The sequence below is a fragment of the Carcharhinus amblyrhynchos genome, chromosome 7 (genome assembly GCF_965287045.1).
Source record: "Carcharhinus amblyrhynchos chromosome 7, sCarAmb.v2.hapA, whole genome shotgun sequence".
Lineage (NCBI taxonomy): Eukaryota > Metazoa > Chordata > Chondrichthyes > Carcharhiniformes > Carcharhinidae > Carcharhinus > Carcharhinus amblyrhynchos.
The window spans coordinates 49,158,240-49,182,316 of NC_137330.1; the positions used below are offsets into that span (position 1 = coordinate 49,158,240).

General features: G+C 41.9%; 1 protein-coding gene and 1 non-coding gene across 4 annotated transcripts in view; both read left to right on the plus strand.

Moving 5' to 3' along the window:
- Window positions 1-24,077, plus strand: part of otofa (otoferlin a) — a 335,468-nt gene that overhangs the window by 161,234 nt on the left and 150,157 nt on the right. For 2 of the 3 annotated variants that reach the window (XM_080193269.1, XM_080193268.1), the window contains exon 6: window positions 8,695-8,704. In XM_080193269.1, the coding sequence (XP_080049395.1) occupies window positions 8,695-8,704 (10 nt within the window). Of the gene's footprint in view, window positions 1-8,694; window positions 8,705-9,058; window positions 9,071-24,077 lie in introns of all 3 variants that reach the window. The other variant, XM_080193267.1, reaches the window with a different exon arrangement.
- Window positions 19,338-19,530, plus strand: LOC145345768 (U2 spliceosomal RNA). The gene has a single exon (XR_013887155.1). It is a non-coding gene; the product is annotated as a U2 spliceosomal RNA (small nuclear RNA).

Consider the following 24,077-nt stretch of genomic DNA (forward strand, 5'->3'; position numbering starts at 1 on the left):
ACATCAACAGTTACCCAGAAAAAGTTTGGATTAAAACCACTTCTGACTTTGAGATAACTATTATATAGGCCCACACTAACTCCTACAAGACACATCTCACTCCCCAGCAGGGTCTTACCCCACTCCCTAGCTAGCACCCCATGGGATTGTCTCCAGCTGCACAGGATTTCCACCCCACCCCAGGCATGACTCTTATCACCATGTCCCACCCACCTTGATGATATCCCATGGTCTTCACAGTCATCACAACATAACCCTTCCTCCAGCCTGAAAAATATCCATTGATCATTAGACTTTGCTCTCTATTATTCAGCCAACTTTGTATCCATGTCCCTTTTATTCCATAAGTTGTCACCTTTTCCACAAGTTTGTTGTGTGGCAATGCACCAAATGCCATTAACTGTGGGAAGAGGAAAGATGGCCAGAGAGATAGGGGAAGGATATCAATGATGTAGCCTTGAGAGATTAGAGGAGTGAGAAGTTCATGGAGGATGTTGGAACAGAAGATGAGGGAGGTTTGAATACTCAGTAGGTTAGCTTTGCTGAATCAAAGGGGTGAGAGCGCAGGATTTGGGAGAAGGTTGACTGGACCCAATCCAAGGCCTGATCCTCCTCACCCATGCTATAACACTCTGCCCTTTACTCCCCCAAGACCTGTCACCACACATGAGGCCTGCCTCCTTCCAGAGGCCCTCTCCTCCTCTGAGGCCTGACACCCTCCCTCCCACCCACCTCCCTGCAGGCCAAATTTGATCTGATCTAAGCTCCGATGCCCCCTCCCAACCTTAGTCTGAGCGTGAGTGTGATGTCATGCTCCTCAAGCTATTAGCCCAAGCAATAGATTAGTGACCTGTTCCAGGAAACAGAAACAGATGAAAATCTGCACCATCAGGGTGTGGAAAGGTTGAGAGAGAGCTGGTAATATGAAAGTTCTGCCAGTATCGCTTTATTTTAATTGAATCATAGACACGATACCAATTAAAGCAAATCTCACAAAACCTTTAAAATTAAGGCATTGGCAAAGATAAGATCCTTTAATAACTATGTTCAAGTTCATTTCACTGACTGCATGGGTTCAAGATCTTCATGCAAACATTAGGGGCTGGATTTTCTGACCATGTTTGCCACAAGAGTGGAAATTTCCATCCGAGGTCAACAGACTTATGCATGGTCCTGTCCTGCCTGCTATGATTCCCATGGCAGGTGGAATGGGAAAGTTCCACCCTACATTTTTTATTTTTTTTAAATTATGTAAGCTAGAGTAATAAGGGGCTTGTCAGATTTATGCTTTATTTATACACTCTCATTGATCTATTACAGGTGGTATAGAATAAGGTTGTTCAGCAAATGAAAGCTTTCTCCATAAGTTGTGTTGCCTATATGGCTAGATTTACCTTTAAGGCTGAATTTATTTAAGTTTTTGTCGAAATATTAGACATTTAAAATGTTGGTTAAATTTTCAAAGGTATGTCGTAACAGTATAACTAATAGATCAACTGTTGAATTTGATTCAAAGTAAGAGCCTTAGATCATCATAACAAGATTGGATTTTATAAAGGATATTGAAAACATCGGTGGGATTTTCCTTCCTTTCCCGCTAGTAGAATCTTTTGGTCCCCCACCAAAGGCAACCCCCCCCCCCCCCCCGTGGCATGTTCTCTGGTGGTAGGATGGGTGAGCCATGCAAAATGCACAGACATCAACAGGACTGGAAGGTCCTGCCGATAGATACTGGTGAGCAGATTCCACCACCAGAAAACACGTCGTAGGGGTGCTGGAAATTCCTGCCCATGAACTTTTGATGTCTTTAAAATAAATGGATCTCCAGGTTATAGTAGTTTACTCAATATCTTCTTTTTTTGGCTTGTCTCTATTATTAGTTTCCGATTGTGTCTCTAATATTGATTGGTATTCTGATTGATCTCAGGCCTGATGGCGGTGATTACAATAGTGACGAAGAGAGAGAGACAAACTTAAGGTAGTGAAGTTTTGGGTCAATCTCATCTTTAAGCCGATGAGTCTGGCCCTTCTGAGTGGATGTTGTGTAGAAATAGTTTAAATGGGTTTCATGACCAATTAACCAACCAAATCAAACATTAATAACATAGTGAAAGATGTGTTCCAAAAAACAAATGCTATTGAAATTTTACCAGTGCTGTTTTATTTCGATATTCCAAACTGCTTTGATTTTTTTTTGTTGATTCCATAGCCTTTCCATTTTTCTTCAATTTGATCTCTAACCAAGAAAGTCGAGCAATAGGCATGCAAATTCCACAGTTTTGAGCACACTGTTGCTGTACTTTATTTTTCTGTTTATCTTCTCCTTGTCTTCTCCGAGGTTTGGGCCCCTGGGTGTCATCAGAGCTTTACCTCAAGAAGTACTATTCTTCAGATAAGAACTTTTTAAATTAGTCAGAAGAGAATATTTAACCAATGGGCTCATCAAAGCCCATTTCTGTCCTCAACAAGCACCTGTACTTGGCAGTAGGGCTTGTTGAACTGCATTGTCAGGGGAACCCTAGCTCCTTGACTTGTGGGCACTAACATCAGCATAGCTAAGACCAGCTAACTCGAGCCACACAGCTGACCCAACCTGGGGCCTTTTGATTTCATCCAACATCTCTGTAGGCGTGTACCTAGGGCCCAGAAGTGAAAGGACAATCTCTCACCAGTATAATCCTGTAGCCTCTTCGCCTTTAGAAATTTATCAATACCCACAAAGTAATAGTACCGCATGATTGCAGTTTTCTTTTAAATCTGTACTCCTTTTACAGCCTGGCAAATAGTTCATTCATAAAATGTCTGGTCATGCAACTCTAAACTATTTTTGAACAAAGTTGCTGTGATTTGAAAATGTGTGTTTTTTTGAATGTAGTGGTTTTACTTTCTTTCTGTTAGGTTATCTGCGTTTGGTTAATTGGAAGCTGAATCCATGAAGTATTGGCTTTATCTCTGGAAAAATCTAATACAGACCATTTTAGGCAGAAAATTGAAAGTTCGGGTCAAAATTTCAACTTCAACTCTGAGTCTATATGTTATCAGAAGAATCAATGTTATCTTTTGGATTGATCAAAACTTGAGAAGAGCTTTACTAGTAACGTTAGCTTGTAAATGAATAAGCAGTATTAAAATCGTGGAATGTCATGTAACAATACAGTAAATCATTGCAAAAGAAAACTCATAATCGTTTGATAAGATCATATCACCTGATGAATGGATTATCTGTCAGTTGGATATAATGTATTTCTAATCCTGCCATTTATCTGTTTACTGGATGGAACTTACAACATCAGCAGGGTGTAATATGGATCAACTTTGGATCATCAGCTCAGGAAATTATTCTATTTTCCATTTTATTCACTTCAGTGGCCTGGTTGCCAGTTCAGGCCCTTAAGTGGGCAGTTAATGACCGTTGGGGTTGTTTGAGGATTCTCATGATTTGTCTCTTGTTCAGAGCACTCACTGTTAAATGGAGGGATCCAAACTTATGATAGGGTGGTCCTGCTGAGATCCTCTTCCCTGCCTTTGTTGCTGACCCACTTCCCCTATGATCGCCATCATAAAACCTTCCTTCCTGCCATCATTCCCCAAGACCTGGAGTCAATACAAACCTCAAGTAGGTGTCATACCAGCAGCAGCCACTCTCTCCCTGGTGGCACTGCTGTTCAATAGAATGTTGGTCTCTGATTGGCTGGCAGCTCTGAGGGCAAGACTTCCACCCCCCCCCCCCCCACCCCCAAGTCCTCAATCCTGAGGAAGGTCTGAGTGGCACTTAATTTAGTGGGCCTTCCTTAAAGCCGGTGACATAGGACTTCAGCAAGTGGGCAAGACCCTGCCAACTTAAACACTGTCAAACATTCCATTCTCAACAGGCTTATTCCAAATACTATGCCAGTGTCTGATATGCCATACTTAGGACTTAGAGGCAACAACATATTCATAACTGACCAATCACTTATTGGCACCAACAGATGTACCTGGAGCTGGTATCAAAAGGTGACATGGAAGAATCTAAAAATGTGATTTTGGTCACCGCACTTGTGCAAGGATATTTTGGCCTTGGAGTGCACAGGAGGTTCACTAGGCTGATACTGGAGATGAGGGGGTTGAACTATGAAGAGAGACTAAATAGACTGGGTCTGTACTCGTTGGAGTTTAGAAGAATGAGGGGGGATCTTATAGAGACGTATAAGATAATGAAAGGGATGGATAGGGTAGAGGTAGAGAGATTCTTCCTGCTTAGAAAGGATAGCAGGACTAGAGGGCACAGCCTCAAGATAAGGGGGGGACAGTTTAGATCGGAGTTGAGGAGGAACTTCTTCACTCAAAGGGTGGTAAATCTCTGGAATTCTCTGCTCGTAGAGGTGGAGGCTACTTCGCTAAGTATATTTAAGTCGCGGGTAGATAGGTTTTTGACAGACAAGGGAATTAAGGTTATGGGGAGAAAGCGGGAAAGTGGAACTGATCCACTTCAGATCAGCCATGATCTTATTGAATGGCGGGGCAGGCTCGAAGGGCTAGATGGCCTACTCCTGCTCCTATTTCTTATGTTCTTATGTGATGATGTGGAACACAATTAAATGACTGTAATCCAAATGGCTGATCAATAATTACAGCTTCTGTTATCATTGTTGGAAACTTTGGCAGAAATTTTCCTCCAAACTCATATTGGATGAATATGGGGATGGACCAACACAAAAATTCACACCCATTTGTGGTGGGTAACCAGTTATGATAAGTAAAATCCCAATTAAGGCCAACCTCTAGAGGCCAACTGGAATTTCCCAGCGGCTTGCGTCTACTACTTGTGCAGCAGGAACTAGACCAGTTTCTGGCAATGGCTTCCCAATGACAAACTGGGGGTCCAGCACTCCTGGTAGGCTTTGAGGCCCTCCTTATCTGCCTGGCAATGCTGCAGCTGCCCACCACCCTGTGACCCGACTGTTGTGATCTCTATTTAAAAGTTTGAAAAGTTGCAGCCCGTCATTGTCATGTTTTCACCATGATACAAAGGCACAAATTCCTCATAAGGGATTGGGATAAACAAGTTATGGGTTCATTTATTTGGAGTAAGCACATGAGAGCATATATGCATGGATAGGAATCTTGAAGAAATCAGCCGCAAAGCTATGTCTGCTGTGTTCTGCTCACAGGCCAAAATGAAACTGAGGCTGGATCATATGACTCATTTCCCTTCTACTGATTGCATGCTGCCATATTTTTAAAGGCATATTAAACACCCCCCTTTCTTTTTAAAGATACTTTCCCCCCTCCCAACAAAGTAGAACTATTTACAAACATGTTCGTGTTTAGTTACCATTACATAATTCTAAAGGACTGGTGAACAGATTGATCTCTGAAGTGTAAATGTATTTGTGGATTCAGATCTTGTAATGGTAACCTTGTCTAAAGGTGGTCTTTAATTGCTCACAGCAATCTGTGGGATTGTCATCCTTGGATATTATTCTTGGGTTCATTGCGGTCTCATTCTAAATGCAATGGTATAATTCAGTGGTTGAGGAACTGCATTGCATCTGATTTGTCCTCGGTTCCACTTCATAGTTGCACCTTTGTGTGTAATGACTTCATAGAACTTTAGTTCTGAATGATATCTTGTCAGCTCAGTTGGTTTCAGTGTCCCTTCTGTGGGATCCTGAATGCAAACTTGTTGTCCCAGCTCTAAATTGGACAGTTCTGTACCTGTGTTTTTATTGTGTATGTTGTTATCTTGTTTGCAGTTTTAAAGGTAGCTCTTTAGTTTCAGAAAGAGTAGAATGAGTAACAGTTGGTTGGTTAGTACACACTGGTCTGTCAAACTTGAGCTCTGCCAGCGATGGAATAGCAATTAAAGGCATCATTCTAAGGTGTAACATTGCAAGGTATAGATCTTGTTTGGTCTGTCTATGTTTGAGAGTTAGGGATTTCGCCATGTGAGTCATTCATTCAGGCCATTAGATCTAAGATAATGAGAAAAACAAGTAGTGAGATCAAAATTTCACTTCTCACACATATCCTGAAATGGGTTTCTAGGCACACCTAGATTAAAGATAATACTTAGAATGTGTGCAATAGTTGCACTTGATGTATCACAATTTAGTGGCTTTTAGTGTTCCTGCATCATCAGAAGGCCACCCGATAAATTCTGTCATGTTTACCAGCAGCCTGGTGGATTGGGTACCTCATGGTCAGGTACTCTGTGCACAATCAAAAGATCCATCCTCAGGCAGAGGAGAAGAGTGACCAATGAAAGTCAGATCCATGCTGTTGCCTCTGACCTCCCCATCCTCACACCAAGACCTCCATCCTGTCCTCACTCACCTTTGGCCTGAACTTATTACAACTTTACTGTCCTTTTCAAAAACCCTGGTGGTTTGTTCACCAAATCTCAATTAGTCATGGAAATCATGAACAACCTGGCTAATACCTTTTTTTTAATATTTAATCATCAAGTGCTTTCAGCAAAGTTACTGGTTAATTTGTTTGGGCTGCCAGTGTACTGCTTCTGAGCTTTAGTTGTATTTTGACTGCTGGAACTGACAATGGTGATTTGTGACAGTAATTTGGTGACTGAACAGAGGGAATTTGGCCAGGGGCTTTGGCAAACTTCTGATTGGTTTCAATGGGTTTAATGCTTGTAATGCCTTTGTGGCATTGATACACTCAACTACTTGGACTTTGCTTCCCCAACTGTATGTAGATAATTTGATGAGAATACAATATTTTTCCTCCTCCTTACTTCTTTCACTAAAGCTTCCATGACATAATTGAAGAATCTAACCACCCATTTATTGACATCATGTACACAAGCAGCTTTCAGTGGAGTCCCACGAAGAGCACTTCATCTCCCATTTAAGAGGGGCAGCCCATCCCAAGAAATGCTATCAGATAACCGATTCCTCTCACCCTCCGCCCCACACACACACATCTTCTCACCACCACTACACCTCAATAAGGCATGAACTAAGAATACAAAAAAGATGCAGAAGATCTTATCAGTGGAAGAAATTAGACAATGAATGGAGAAATAAAGCTATCTTTTTAAAATACAAATTTTATGGGAAAAAATGAAGAGAAGGCACCAAATGTTCACATTCCTTTAGAGTACAGGAATTAATTTGAGAAAATGCCACAAATATCAATGTTGTACAATAGTCTGAGACTGTCAGTCCAAAGAAGTTCACTTCTCTATAGTAGGATTTTAATATAACATTGGTTTGTAGATGATGATGGATGTACCGTAGATGTGCAGAGAGTTTGTGATTCTATAATAAATAATCCATTTGCCTAATGAACAGGAACACACCAAAGAGCAATTGAAGTGCTAAGAGTGAGACATTAAAATATATCTCTGTGACTATAAAATCCCTATGCATCTTTACCTCTGGTATAATGTAAAAACCCCAGGGCACTGTTCTTTTATAGATTGAAAATAATACTGAATATTCATGCCATTTACAAAACATAAATACATATATACAAACATACAAAATAGAAGCAGAAGTAGCCCATTCAGCCCCTTGAGTTTGTTTCACCATTCAGTAATGATCATAAGATTTGAATCATAGAATCGTAGAATCCTACAGTGCAGAAGGAGGCCAATTGGCCCATTGAGTCTGCACTGACCACAGTTCCACCCAGGCCCTAGCTGTATTTGACCTAGCTGGTCCCCTGACACAAAAGGGCAATTTAGGCTGGCCAATCCACCCAACCCACATATCTTTGGACTGTGGGAGGAAACTGGAGCACCTGGAGGAAAGCTTTGCAGACAAGGGGAGAATGTGCAAACTCCACACAGAGAATGACCCAAGCCGGGAATCAAACCCGGCGCTGTGAGGCAGCAGTGCTAACCATTGTGCCACCATGCTGCCCATCACTGTGTTTTTATAAATGTTTACAGTGTGCCAAAGGAGTCAATATATTTTTATCATAGATATATATTGATTCCTATAGACAAGAAATATATTAGCTCTGACTTGGTGATGCAGTGGGTTTTACTCTGAGTTTAAACCCAAGTCACACTGATGGAGATAAAATCCATCAAACATTTCTATTTCAGCGCAAATGTAGCAGTGGCAGAAAAGTTCAGAACAAATCTGGTGTGAAAAGTAGAAACATTTCATGCTGGTACAGTTGGAACATATGTCCTTATGAGATAAGTGAAATATGTTGGTGAGAGCTGTAGGAAATACATCCTAACTCTACACGTCCAGTGAATAGATAGCCTTAAATCACAAAGATATGCATGGTTTTCCAATAGTGAGCGTATATCTAAAAACTTACTTGCTTGTTTCCCTGGGAAAACATTTTCAGTGGCATGGATTTTGCAGTCGTCATTCATTTCACTTAGACACTTGCCCACAAACTTCCTTTGGGTATTTCAAGGTAACCAGTTTGGTGTCATCTGCAGGGGATCTGGGGCCAGTGTAATTGGGCAAACAATGGCATGGCCCTTTTCTTCAATAAAGATGGAAGGATCTTTACTGAGACATGCAGAGCCTAAACCAGAAAGTTTAAATTTAATATTCAATTCACTGTAAAATCTAACCACCTTTAATTGACGTCATGTACACAAGCAGCTTTCAGTGGAGTCCCATGAAGAGCACTTTATCTCCCATTTAAGAGGGGCAGTAAAATAAACAGTGGCATTTAAAAAGGATGCTGGGGTGGATGGGGATGGGGTTGCCACCAAAACAGGTAGCCCCTCGTGAACCCAATCTCCAGGATCTCTGAGAGGGGTAAATCTCTGCCATCAGAAATCCTGTCTCCATGGGAAACATTTAATTGTAGGTATTCTAAAAGCAGTGTCAGATGCTGGTAATACACTTGGGCCTTCACCCGGATTCATTGTTAGACTCCTGGAGAAAGGTAAGTGACAGCAGGATGAGGGTCGCATGGATGGGGGTCACCAGCAAGGAGTAATTGGGAGCTGAGTAGAGGCTTGAGGTGGCTGTCAGCAGCATTCCCACCCTTTCCCAATGCCAGGTCCCTCAATCAGGCACTGAGTATCTTTGCTTGAAGGATCCACCTACCTCTGTCCCCCTAATAGTTTGCTTGTCAGAACTCATGGAGTGTTCCTACCTGCCACAGGACAAATACCAGTGGTGATACAGTGAGGTGTTTCAAATGGCATTAACTGCCCACAATCATCTCAAGTGGTGCCTAGACAGGAAGGCCACCCATAAGCTCCATTCTGCATCCTCCCACCCAACCAAATGTCCCTTCATTTTGGAAGGACAGCATGGTGGTGCAGTGGTTAGCACTGCTGCCTCATAACGCCAGCAACCTGGGTAAAATTCCTGGCTTGGGTCACTGTCTCTGAGGAGTCTGCACATTCTCCCTGTGTCTACGTGGGTTTCCTTCGGGTGCTCCGGTTTCCTCCCACAGTCTGAAAGACATGCCTCAGTGTACCCAAATAGGCACCGGAGTGTAGTGACTAGGGGATTTTCACAGTAACTTCATTGCACTGTTTGTATAAGCCTACTTGTGACACTAATAAATAAACATTTTAAAAAAACACTTCCTGATGGTGGCAGGGGTTGCTTAAATTCTACCCAAAGAGAGGGAAAGGAAATTGGGCCAGAAATGAAAAGCTTTGAAAAGATTTTATGTTAGTTTTTTTTTAAATTACCAATAATTAAAATCTGAAGAAGGCAATTGTGCTTTCAAAAATAAATTTTCAGTACATGAGAGGTTTTTCTGGAGTAATTATGACTGATCACACCTTTAAAAATTCACCAATCAGTTAGACATGGCCAAACTTTTTCTGTCATTTTTAGTGGATATTTAGCAGTGGAATTTCACACTCTTGCGTGCATTTGAATGCTGATTCTCTGTAAGGTACAGTGAAGCTTGTGGAGGAGTGACATCCTGATTTCTTATTTAACTGCACCTTGTGCAGATGTGGAGGTTGCTGTCTGATTTATTCATGAATAACCATGAGTGCAGATAGCCTGACCATTATTCTGCAATCAAAATCCATGCCAATTTTTGGTAATTCTGGGAAGGCTTTGGATGAAGCAATTTCAAATTCCTTTATATAATTTCCTGTTTTGTTCTAGTTGTTCTTCAACAGTAAAAATGAATTCACATTCATTTTTCAGACATTTCCCTGGTATTCAATATTTGCTTCTTTCACAAAGTACAAAGAAGAGATAATGCTAAAAATGTTGAGTTACAACATCCAGATTGAATATTTTGGGGTACAAATTGGTCTGTGGTATAGCTCTGATACTGATGTGCATGGGGACTACACAAATACAGTCCTTTTGCACATCAGGACATGAGCCATGTGTTGTGGTCCAGTCACACCTCACAATGCAGTGCACCACTACTAATGAGAAGGCAAATCATTTAGCAGGATTCCTGCACTGAGCCCACAATATGCCCAGCAGAGGGGGTGAACGAAGAGATCAAAAGATGTGTGCAGTTGGCTGCTCCTTCTAGTTTTACACTTTGTTAAGTTTCCTAATAAACTAACTTTGATCAGATGCAGCCAAACTTACCAAGAAGGCCTAAAACAAGCATTAGACCTCGTATTTACATAAGCAGTGTGCCAAACCCTCACTTCAGGCAGGTGCCCTGGATGACTAAGGAGAACCTAAACGGTAAGCAACAAAAACTGACAGCATGGACTCCCATTTCACACCAGGAAAATACACAAAGGAGCTTTAATTTAATATAATAAAGAAGGAAATGGTTAGGTTTATAGACTCTAAAGGTGTGAAGGAGTATGTGGAGAGTGCGGGAGTATAGTGTTGAGATAAAGGATCAGGTGTGGTCATATTGAATGATAGAGCGGGCTGAAAGGGTCAGATGACCAACTCTTATGGTTTTATGCTCTTTGTAAATAACTAGGATTTCAAATTTTATCTACTTCATAAAACAAGTTACTGGTCCCTTACCAGATTCAGATTGCTTTTAGAAGTGTTTATGCCTTTCTTTGGCCTACCTACTCAAACATTAATGAAAGACCCTTTCACTTCAATTAAAAATTCAATGCTCATTTAATTTTATTTTTCCCCATTTCTATTCTCCCCATGGTCTCATGCTATCCTCAATTTGAAAAACAACTAAGTGAACTGTTCTATCATTCTGAAAACAGTCAGGAATAGTTGAATGAGAGTGGGTAAATTTGACTAGTCCACCATCCTTGTGAGGAGATGCATTCACTGCTGTACACAGTGATGTTCCACTACACATATCATACATAGCCCCTTGTATAGAACCTACGAGTTCAATGTGCAGGAACAGTATTTATGCTGTTGGAAGTACAATGCTAAATAAGTAACTGGCCATAGTCCACAAAGGACCATAGACATAGAGGTTAAAAGTTTCCCTATATCGTTCTCATATATCCCATTGGCCATTTACTGAGTGGTAGTCATTTACTGAGTTGACAGGCATTCAGAAACACCCTATCATCTAAGCTTTTTGGTCATGAGTGATACAAGTACAAAAGAAAGAAGGAAATACAAAAGGAAAGGAACAGTGAACTCTTAACAAATCCCCAGTCCCACCCCAAATATGTTTGTTAACACCACAGCTGAGATTGGAAAACTGTTTCTTGTGAGGTTGTGTATTGAGTCGACCTTTGCTCTGTACTTTTTGTGTGCACGTTTTTATTTGTTGTTGCAGCAAAAATAACTTTTGTTAACCAGAGTTAAAACAATCTCTCAGAGCTGGTCAGTTTGGCTCCAGGACAAAGAATTGATTGGTCAAAAAAATTATATAGGCCAGACAACAAGCAATTCCCTGTCGATGATGCAAAGTAAGAGCTCACTGACATTGTTTAGACACAGCACTTTGACCTTCTTGTCAAATGGCCCGCCTGTGGAATGTATGGTGAATTTACAATTTCTTCAGTGGACTCAAAATTATTTCTTTTAAGGATGTTTGCTTGCACACTGCATAGAGGATTTACAACAAAGCTTTCTTAGCCTCAAGACTGCACCAGTCTATATTAATGACTTCTATAGAAAGGATTAAGAAATACTGCTCAAAATCAGTAGAGAGGTATCGCAATCCTCTTTGGACTTTGGGCTCTGCCATAGGCTGTCATTTAACTTCTGGCTGGAATTGCATTCCTTCCCAACAGTCTCTTCAGCATACAGATTTTTGCTCAGCTTCTTTAATCAGCTTCTTAACTCACTGTAGACCAGGCAATTTATTTGCCTGTCAGATTACCCAGCTTAGAGGTTTACTTTCAAACTCGTTTTTCTAATGTCATTATCCCAGCCAACAGTAACTAAAACTTATCGAGAGATGTTGTTTGAAATGCCTCTCAATCATTTTGCAGTACGTGGTTCTTTATTGTCTCAAGAGTTGTATTCAGGGACATTGTGATGATTTTTCTTCCCATGGTTAACAACGCTTTCAATCCACACACTGGCACCAAATGTTTGCTGAGTTGCTCTATTGCAAAATTATATCTTCTCCCATCAGAAATGCACACAGGAAACAAGATTTTTTGAAGCTGCAAATAGATTTACATTTAGCATCCAAGAATCACATTTGTTTGGATAAACAAATCAACCAGTAGGCATAGCAGCTTACAATTTTCCCACATAGTAAACCTTTTATGAATTGTTGTGTTTTTAAAAAAAGTGATATGTCATACAAAAGGCAAAATTTCAACTCCAGTTTTGTTCCAGAATAATTTATTTTCTCTGTTCCAGATTTTATTTTGCAACAAAGATCATAAGGAGCAGGATTTTGAGGATTCAATTTTTTATATTTTCATAAAAGTCTACAAATACCATAGAGTACTTACTATATTGCATACTACCTGGCTATCACCCATACCCAGGACATTATAATTGGACCTTGAGGTCAGTGGCAAAAGAATGGTAATCATCATTCATCATGATTACAGATGACCACAAACATTTGGCCAATAGCTTTAACTTGAGGTGCTGAATTTTCCCATAATGGCTGAAGTCCCATTCTTGAGGCAAAAAGCGAGAGTTGATCCTCCTTCAACCAGCAGTGGGACCTGGGCAGTGCTCATTCAAATGGTTGCTACTGGGGCTGCCATCTCAATTAAGGACAGTGGCCAAAGGAGTGTAGAAGGCGGCTCAGAAATCTGAGTCTCAGGAAAAATCCTTGGAGAGTGATTGAAGGCCTTCATGTGAATTCAGAGACAACTTTGAGATCAGAGGTCTCTCAATGTGAGATCAAAAGAGTCAATTCGTGCTCAGTCATGGGAGTTGGCGAGGCAGATTTATTAGATCTAGCAGGTAATTGGAAAATAACTTAATCCCTGGATCCACCAGTGCTCACCCCTTTTTAGCTGATAGGTTTCTTCTAGTCCAGGAGACAAGGCCATACATTGAAAGCAGAGGCATGCAACTTGGAGGTGGATTGGGCCAGGATTCAAACTTCCAATTCTTTAATCTTCTTTCTGAACTAAACCTGCCTTTTTATAAATTAAAATTCTACGTTTGGAATCTAAATCAGGAAGTATCAATTAAGTGTTTAATTAAATAATAAACCATCTACAGAAAGTAGCATTAACCCGGGAAAAGAAAGATGAGACTAAGAAAGAGAGAGAAAAGACACAAAGGAAAAGTAAAACAAAAACAATTTTAACTTAATAAGATTCTACACTTGTAAAGTTACATTGTCAACACCAGAAAGGTTATTCAGTGATAATTAATGTTAATAATTAAGACCAATCATCTGAAGAAAAATTGATTTAATTGCGGGAATGGACAAGCCCTAACTGTTTTGGCTTATTTAGTGGGTAAGCATAGCAAACTCGTGCCTTTCTCGTTGTTTTTCATTGTTGAGTACCTTGCTGAGGTATTAGTGTCATGCAACTGGTGGAGGAGCAGGAAACCCAGACCGCAACTTTCTGATTTGTGTTTAACGGCACCTGAATGAGTGCAAGGGCTGCTGTCGAATTGATTCCATGATAAGTGATAATTTTACCAGCATTTCTATCACAAAATCCAGAACACCTTGTGCATAATTTTCTACTGTGATCAACAATTTATTTGATAATTATTTGAACATTCCCATAAGGATGTCCCATTTCTCTTAATTAAAAGAATATGAATGAGTTAATGCTTTTATTAAAATAACGGAGGAAAGAATTTCAACAAAGTTTACTCAAGTTCATTAGCCTATATTGAAATGTTTCACTGTTATCTGTTCGTGTGATGTGGCACTTTCTGACTACAATACTGGGCTGCTTTTCCCTTCCCTGACCCAGGCTCAGTGCACTGGAAATACATTGAAGTGCTGGCCAGCCATGTCGCAAGAAGGGTTTTGTTCTCCTGTTGAGAAAGTACATCCCATCACGTTCTGGAATATTTGATTCATTTGATGTTGATAGCAGCCCTTCACCCCCAGAATTTCACCCTGTTTTGCAACCCCCTCCCCTCCAAATGATGGCATATATACCAACAGCCAATCTCTTTGCCCCAGGCAAGTAACATTGTCTGATTATAAAATCCATGATCTGTGGCACTAACATAATTTTCCTCTATGCTGAATATGTGAAGCAGTATGATCTCCTTCCTCATTAGCAGCAGTACAGCATTAATGTTGTGGCTATCCCCTCAGTCTGGCACCATTATCACCTCTGGGGTATCTTAACAGTAACGATATACATCCGTTTTCAAAAAAGAAATTTCCAACAGACTGTGGCCAGAATTCTCCAATGTCATACTCTCATTGCCAGTGGGAACAGGGAATTTGATGCTCAGCCAAAACTCAATTCATTGCAGCAGGACTGGAGAATCCCAGCCATGGGTGAGATCGGAGAATTCTAGCCTATGTATTATTTTGCTGGGAGTGAACGGGGAGGTTCTGGGATTTCATACAAGCCACTCAGGTCATTATTTCAGCATTTTAGGGGGCCCCCCCATCAACATATCAGTATTTGCTTACAGAAGCAGTTAATGTGAACCAGGTGCCAATCCCCTATACGAGCCCCAAAATGCTCATTTGTTTGCCTATTGGCTCCATGTGAGATTAGCTGAGACAGTCTCGATCCATTCGCCAAAGGGTGGTTGGGGTGTGGCCCCGGTTCCCAGTGGGTTTGCTGCTTTTCTGTCAGCACACCACAGCTTCCCAGAGAACTGCATGAGGTTTTCTGCGGCAAAAATTCTCTGTGTTTGAAGAGAGAGAAATTCTGACTATAGTCTGTATTCATCTATGTTAATCTACCATCTCCTTCTAGTAGGATAAGGTGGTGGAGAAAATGAAGAAAGGAAAACTGAACTCGATGATAATGAAAAAGTAAGGTTATAAAAGTCTACATTGATTGGCAAAGTGAAAGAAGGAAGTTAATTACTGTATTAATGACAACAGCATTCATAAAATAATTTCCACAGAAAAAATACAAGTTAAAGGGGCAACATGAGGAAAAACATTTTAAGCATCAAAAAAGGGCTAGGGTGGCTTAGAGATTATTTTCATTCCATTCAGTTAATTACATCACATGGGAATACCTGTTAAAGGTCATCCCACAACAATGGCCTTTAAAATGCAATGTGAAGGCATATGTGGCCCATTGGGCATTCTACTGCCATCACCTAACTTGTTCCTTGCTAATATTTCTGCAAATAAGAAAAACTGAAGAACCCTCTCTGAGAAAATTTGTGAAGATGATTATGAAAGTAGCTATCTTGTAATGAAAATCAACCTTAAAAGGAAATAGGCAAACAATCTGAACTTGAGATAAACAATTACATGTGGTTTGACATGTATTTGACCAGTACGGTGACTGAACCCACAAGCTTGCAAATAAAGCCAAAATCGTGGGTTCAATCCCAGTACTGGTAAAATATACACACCCATGTTAAAACAATAATGGCACCTGTTATATTCAGTGAGAATTACTTTGCCAGCATCGGTCAGACTGTTTCAAATATAGTGCCTCCGTCCAGTCACCCTTTAGAGTGGCACAGTGGTTAGCACTGCTGCCTCACAGCGCCAAGTACCTGGTTCAATTCCAGCCTTGGGTGAAGCCGGGTGCTTCAATTTCCTCTCACAGTCCAAAGATGTACAGATTAGATGGATTGGCCATGCTGAATTGCTCCTTAGTGTCCAAAGATGTGCACCTTTGTGTAGATTAGCCATGGTAAATGCATAAAGCTACAGGGATGGGGGGGAAGGAGGGAGGATGGGCCTGGGTAGGATGCTCTTTCATAGATCCCTACAGTGCAGAAGGAGGCCATCTGGCCCATTGAGTCTGCACCAACTCTCTGACAGAGCATTTTACCCAGGCCCTATCTCCGCAACCCCACATATTTAAGGAAATTCCCCTAACCTAAGCATCTCTGGATACTAAGGGACAATTTAGCAAAGCCAATTCACCTAATCTGCACAGTTTTGAACTGTGGGAGGAAACCAGAGCACTCAGAGGAAACCCATGCAGACATGGGGAGAATGTGCGAACTCCACACAGACAGTTACCCAAGGCCGGAATTGAACCCAGGTTCCTGGTGCTGTGAAGTAGCAGTACTAACTACTGTGCCACCTTTTTTGGCAAGTTGGTGCAGATTCAATGGGCTGAATGATCTCCTGCACTGTAGGGATTCCACGATTCTCTAGAAACATAGAAGATAGGAGGAGGCCATTTGGCCTTCGAGCCTGCTCCACCATTCATTACCATCATGGCTAATCTTCAACTCAATAGCTTAATCTTGCTTTTTCCCCAATAGAAGGCACAAATGATACAGATGGATAATGTTTCACTGTCTCACCTTAATGATTTCGTGAATGTAACAGCACAACTCTCCTTTTGCAAATTCTGAGGCACAGAATTTGACTTGTTCAGTTTTTCTTCAGAGTGGAGCATGTTTTGAAATCATGTTTATTTTTCTGGGAAATGTGAAGACAATGTTTTAAAAAGTTACAACAAATGTTCAGTTTTTTAAAAAATCTATTAACAACATAATAAGAAAGATTATTGTGTTGTGTAGCTAACGAGCTAAATTGGAACAGAAAGGGAAAATGCACAGGCTGATTATCTAAGGGAAGATAACAGCAGCATATTATACATAATTAATTTGTTCCATTACATGCAGCAGGAATTGTATTTGAACTTGGTTAGTTGAGAAAAGGATGGTTTGCTTCCCCCCCTCGCCTGTCACCCGCCATCACCCCACCCTCCCCCTCTCCCCCTCTCTCGCCCCCCCCCCCCCCAACCTTCCTGCTGGTGACAAACTAAACCTAGGCCAACAGCCAGAGCTAACTAATCCAAACATGATACCTCTTGATAGGCCATTAACATAAAATTTTAATACCCACTACACAACAGCATGTGGCAATGAGCAGTCAGACTGTAGTGAATTATTGATGTATCCCACATGATGACTCAGCAGCCAACTGCTCCTTTACAAAAGCAATCAATTTGAATGGTCAGCCATATCAAAACAGTCACTTGTGTAAAGGATTCATGTAGCCATTCTTTAAAACATTTGCAAAGTAGAAGCAGGTTTCACGAACATAGCCACTCACTACAGAAACTTTACTTTAACCACCCATTGACCACCCAGTAAGAAAAATGTGATTTTGTTTTTAAAAGAATTGAATGTGTTACAAATAAAATAAGCATAAGGAAGTATCCAGTATAGCCAGTTCTACATTCTTGATCTTGCAGCACATAGCAAGTTCACACAAAAAGATTGGACTGCACTGAAATGAGAATTACATTAAAGTATTGTTGATTTTTTTAAAAAAAGTCACTGGAGAAAAAAGGTTAAAGGTTTTGAGGCCAACAGAAAGGCTTTGAAAAATTATTCCTCAGTACTGTGAGATTAAATATCAATATTCTTCATGATGTAGAGATGCCAGTGTTGGATTGGGATAAACACAGTAAGAAGTCTCACAATGCCAGGTTAAAGTCCAGCCAAACCAGGTTGGACTTTAACCTGGTGTTGTAAGACTTCTTATAATGTTCTTCCCTCCAGTTAAAGACACTTCTTTCACCAAGAATTCTCAGCAAAATTTTAAACTCTTTCTGGGCAGCTTGGTAGGTTGCCCGGGAGCCTAACATTGAACATGAAGCCATGGACGTTTTTCCTAGTGCCTACCCGTTGACTCCCAACCCTATCATTGTTTGACACACAGTAGTGGGAGCGTTGGACCACCCAATTAATTTCCACCTAAGGATCTCTTCCTCTCCATTAGTATCTTCAACTGGAGTCAAGAACATTGACGTTTGAGATTCTCACAGTTCTGAGAAATAACTAATTAAAGGCTTCCTGCTTTGCTGCACTTTGACAGCCGCCGTCATCCTGATGGCCACTTCTGTGTGCAGCTGCATCAAGCTGTGCGTAGATCCTTGGTAGACTAACAGCAAGTGCCTCTACTTTTTGAGGTTCTACCTGTCCCAAGTGTTGCAGAGGATGGGTCTGGCCACACTGCCATGGAAAGCTCCAAGTAGTTGGACCGTACCGCAGCACCTGTCCTTCGTGGAGAAATTTTTCCGCAAATACACCTTTGACCACATGGCGATTAAGCAGTGGTCAGCGCATAACGTCCTTGGGGCCCTGAGAGAAAGGAAGTTGGCAGATCCTGTCGGATGGTTCCCTGAGCAGTCTCAGTGTCACCTGGCAGAATGCCTCATCACCAGAACTCTCAAACAAGCACCAAGATCTGGCTTGGCTGGTGGTGAGAAGGGCACTCCCCGTCAGATCCTTTATGCACGCTCGAGATCTCAACATCACCGCACGCTGCCCCCGAAGTGGCTGCGGGGCTGATGAGACGGTCGCACACCTCCTTATGGAATGTGACTTTGCAAAGAAGGTCTAGAGTGAGATGCAGTGGTATTTGTCAAGGTTCGTCCCGAGCAACTCGGTGACGCAGGACTCTGTGCTCTACGGGCTGTTTCCGGGGATGCACACCGAGACGAACATCAACTGTTGCTAGAAGGTCATCAACTCAGTGAAGGACGCACTTTGGTCCGCCCGAAACTTGCTGATCTTCCAGTTGAACGAACTGCCCTCAACTGAGTGTTGCAGACTGGCACGTTCCAAGGTCCAGGACTACGGGCTGAGGGACGCGCTGAAGCTTGGGGCAGCTGCCGCAAAGGCACAATAGGGAAAGGCCACACTGTAAGGCCTTTTAATGGAGGCAGACCGAGGGCCTGGGAACTGCAGAATACCCTCGACCTGCGTAGCTGTGTGCCAATCTGAGAAATAAAGGCACACAGTAAATTGTGAGGCATGTATATAGTTTTAAGTTTTGAAAGGTAATGACTGTAATTTGTATACTACTGTAAAAATGTTTTTATTCTGCACTGTTTGCAATTTTTAGACATGTAGGTTTGCAATAGTTTAATTGAGATTTTTATGAATAAAGTATATTTTTGAAATATAAAAAAAATCGCTTCTCTGCCTTTTGGCTAAGATCAAGTGTAGTATCGACATGCTGTACTTGGTTGAAATCATTAGGTTACATTTCAGCTTCATTTGAAGGAATTTTTAAAAGTGGCATATCAGCCTTTTGACTAAGATGCAAATGTGATCAAGCCTTGGAGCAATGCCTGCTCCAATCAGCTTGGATCATGTAGACCAAGCCCAAGACAGGAGGTGAGAGCCCTGTCTTGTCAGCTTGGATTGGGAATGTCTCAACTTGTTGAGACTCTGAATTGGGCTTGATTGGATTGAATTGGAACAAAAACAAAAAAAAATTAAAAAGGCACTGTGAGGAGGACAAGAAACCATAGAAACCCTACAGTGCAGGAAGAGGTCATTTGGCCCATCAAATCTGCACCAACAACAATCCCATCCAGGCCCTATCCCTGCAACCCTACATATTTACCCACTAATCCCTCTAACCTTTGTGTACTGGGACAGTAAGGGGCAATTTAGCATGGCCAATCCACCTAACCTGCACATCTTTGGACTGTGGGAGGAAAGCAGAGCACCTGGAGGAAATCCACACAGACACGGGGAGAATGTGCAAACTCCCACAGACAGTGACCCAAGCCGGGAATTGAACCCAGATCCCTGGAGCTGTGAAGCAACAGTGCTAACCACTATGCTACTGTGCCATCCCATGGGCGAAGCAAAGTAAAAGCAAGGTAAGATTTTCATTCTTACATCTTAATTGTACAAGTTCAGAGATGGCAGTTAGGGCAGTGTTATGCCCCTCCTGTCAGATGTGGGAGATCAGGCAGCTTCTTAACATCCCTGACAACTATGTCTGTGGGAAGTGTGACTGGCTGTAGCTCCTCACAGACTGCATAGTTCAGTAGGAGTAGCAGTTGGACACACTGCAGAACATAAACAGTGTGATAGACACTAGTTTGAAAGAAGTGGTCACACCACAGATTCAGACAGGTAGATGGATGACCACCAGGAGAGGCAAACAGGTAAAGCAAGAGTTTCCTGTGTCTATTCCCCTCAAACAGCTATGACATTTTGGATACTGTTGTGGGGGATTGCCTGTCAAGGGAAGATACCAGCAGCAGCCAGGCCTGTGGCACCACAACCGGTTCTGCAGTAGAGCAGAGTCAGGCTAAGTCCAAGTGAGTGATAGTAGGAGGCTTGATAGTCAGGGACACAAATAGGTGTTTCTGTGGCTGCAAATGAGACTCTAGGGTGCTGTGTTGCCTCCCTGATGCCAGGTCCTGGTTTTCTCTAAACGGGTACGTGGTATCCTGAAATGGAAGGATAGACAGACAGATGTCATTGTCCACATTGGTACTAATGACATAGGCAGGAAGAGATCTTGCAAAGACAATTTAGGGAGTTAGGTTGGGAGCTAAAAAGCAGAACCTCTCAGATAGTAATATCAGGATTACCTTCCATCACGCACTCGTGAGGCTTAAAACGTGGAGATAGTATAGTTGAACATGTGGTTAAAGGGCTGGTGTAACAGGGAGGGCTTTAGATATATGGATCACTGGGATGCCTTCTGGGAAAGATGTACAAGAGGGACGGGTTATACCTGAATTGGAGGGGCACCAATATCCCAGGTAGCAGATTTGCTAGTGCTGTTCGGGAGGGTTGAAACTGGTGTGGCAGGGGGTGGGAACCGGAACAGCAGGACAGTAAGTGTAGAGACTGGGGGAAATAGTGAGACAGCAATAAGCATAGCGCAGGGTAAGAGCAGACAGAGAAAAGCTGCAGGACTTAGCGGGACTGGAGGTCTGGAGTGCGTTTGCTTCAATGCAAGAAGTATACCAGGTAAAACAGATGAACTGAGAGACTGGATTACTGCATGGAATTATGATGCAATTGCAATTACAGAGACATGGTTAAATGAGGGACAGGACTAGTAGCTTAACATTCCAGTATATTGTAGTTTTAGATGGGACAGAACAGGAAACAAAAAAGGCGGGGGAGTTGCATTGCTGATTAGGGAATAGACCGCAGCCGTGTTGAAGAAGGACACATTGCTGGGATCCTGCAATGAGACATTATGGGTAAGAGCTCAGGAATAAGAAGGGTGAAATCACAATGTTGGGAGTGTATTATAGACCTCCCAAGAGCTCACAGGAGACAGAGGAGCAGTTGTGTATTCACATACTGAAATGGTGTGAAATGGATAATTGTGATGGGTGACTAACCTCCCCCATATTGACTGGAAATCCCTTACATCCAGGGGCCCAGATGGAGAACAATTTATTAGATGCGTCCAGGAGAGCTTTTCGATACAGTATGTTGACAATCCAACCAAGGAAGGGCCATACTATACTTGCTACTGGGGAATGAGTCAGGCTAGGTGATTGATGCTTCAGTGAGGGAGCATTTTGGGCTTAGTGACCATAATTCCATAAAGAAGAATGAAAACAAACAAAGGACAGTATAGCACAGTAACAGGCCCTTCGGTCCTCCAAGCCTGCGTCAATCATATTGTCCTATCTAGACCAACCACCTGCATTCTTCTATTACCCATCTGTTCATATGTCCATCCAGATAAGCCTTAAATGTCAGTAACATGTCTGCCTCAACCACCTCACTTTGCAGTGCATTCCAGGTCCCCACCACTTCTGTGTATAAAACAAAAACTTTCCCTATACATCTCCACTGAACCTTTCCCTTCCTTACCTTGAACTTGTGTCCGCTTGTAATTGTCATTTCTGTTCTGGGAAAAAGCTTCCAACTGTTCACCCTATCTATACCCCTCATAATCTTATAAACTTCTACCAGGTTGCCCCTCAGTCTCCATCTTTCTATGGAGAACAATCCCAATTTATTCAATCGCTCCTCATAGCTAATACCCTCCATACCAGGCAATACTCTGATGAACCTTTCCTGTACTCGCTCCAAAGCCTCCACATCCTTCTGGTAGTGTGATGATCAGAATTGGACACAATATTCCAAATGTGGCCTAACCAACAGTTTTACATAACTGTAACATAGTTTGCCAACTTTTATACTCAATGCAAACATGCCATATGCTTTCTTCATCACCTTTTCCACCTGTGCTGCCACTTTTAAGGATCTTTGGACCTGTACTCCCAGATCTTTCTGTGGGTCTGTGCTCCTGATGGATCTGCCATTTATTTTATACCTCCCACCTGAATTGGATGTACTAAAATGCACCACCTTGCATTTGTCCAGATTAATTTCCACCTTCTATTTCTCCACCCAATTTTCCAGCCTATCTAGATCCTGCTGTATTCTCTGACAGTCTTCACTACCCACAACTCCAGCAGCCTTCGTATCTTCCATTAACTTGCTCATCAGAGAAGCCACGTTTTCTTCCATGTCATTTATTTATATTACAAACAGCAGAGGTCTCAGCCGTGATCCCTGCGGAATACCGCTAGTTACAGAACTCCATTCAGAAAAACATCCTTCCACCACTACCCCCTGTCTTCTATGGTCAAGTCACTTCTGAATCCATCTAGCTAGTTCACCCCTAATCCCGCGTGATTTAATCTTTTGCACCAGACTGGCATGAAGGACCTTATCAAATGCTTTACTAAAGTCCATGTAGACCATATCCACAGCCATTCCCTCATCAATCATTTTGGTCACCTCCTCAAAAAAACTCAAATTAGTGAGACATGACCTCCCTCATACGAACCATGCTATCTGTCACAAGTAAGACCATTTAGTTCTATATGTGTATAGATCCTATCTCTAAGAATCTTCTCCAACAATCTCACTATCACTGACAAAATACAAAGAAAATTACAGCACAGGAACAGGCCCTTCAGCCCTCCAAGCCTGCACCGACCATACTACCTGACTGAACTAAAACCTCCTACTCTTCTGGGGACCATACCCCTCCGTTCCCATCCTATTCCTATATTTGTCAAGATGCCCTTAAAAGTCACTATGGTATATGCTTCCACTACTTCCCCTGGCAGCATGTTCCAGGCACCCACCACCCTCTGTGCCAAAAGTGCCAAGGTCACTGACCTATAATTCCCAGGGTTATCCATGCTACCCTTTTTAAATAACAAGACAACATGGGCTTTCCTCCAATCCTTTGGTACCTCACCTGTAGCTAATAAGGAAGCAAAAATTTCTGCTGGAGGCCCAGCAATTTCATCTCTTGTCTCCCTCAGTAAACTGGGATAGGTACCATGTGGCCCTGGGGATTTGTCTACCTAAATGGTTTTTGATACACCTAACATTTCCTCCCTTGTAATGATAACTTGTTCTAAAGGGCTTACATATCATTCTAAGACGCCACAAATCAAGTATCTCTCTCCTTTGTAACTACTGATGCAAAGTACTCACCCGCTTCCTTTGGTTCTGTGCATAAGATTTTGGTTGTCATACATAAGGACAAGAGTAGCCTTCGGGTGAGGGCCAAATGCATCCAAATTGGACAGGAACTGGGGAATGTGGATTGGGAGTGGCTATTTGCGGGCAAATCACCTGTCAGACATGCGGGAGGTTTTTAAAGGCCAATTGATTTAAGTGCATGGGACGGATAGAAATGGTAGGATTGGGGAAGCATGGATGACAAGGGAAATTGTAGTCAAAAGGAAAGAGGAAGCATATGATAGGTCTAGGCATCTAAAAACTGACAAAACCCTTGAGGAAAACAGTGAAAGTAGGAAGGAACTTAAACGTCAAGTTAAGAAGGCATATGGCATGCTTGCCTTCATCAGCTGGAGCATGGAATACAGGAGTTGGGAAATCATGTAGCAGCTA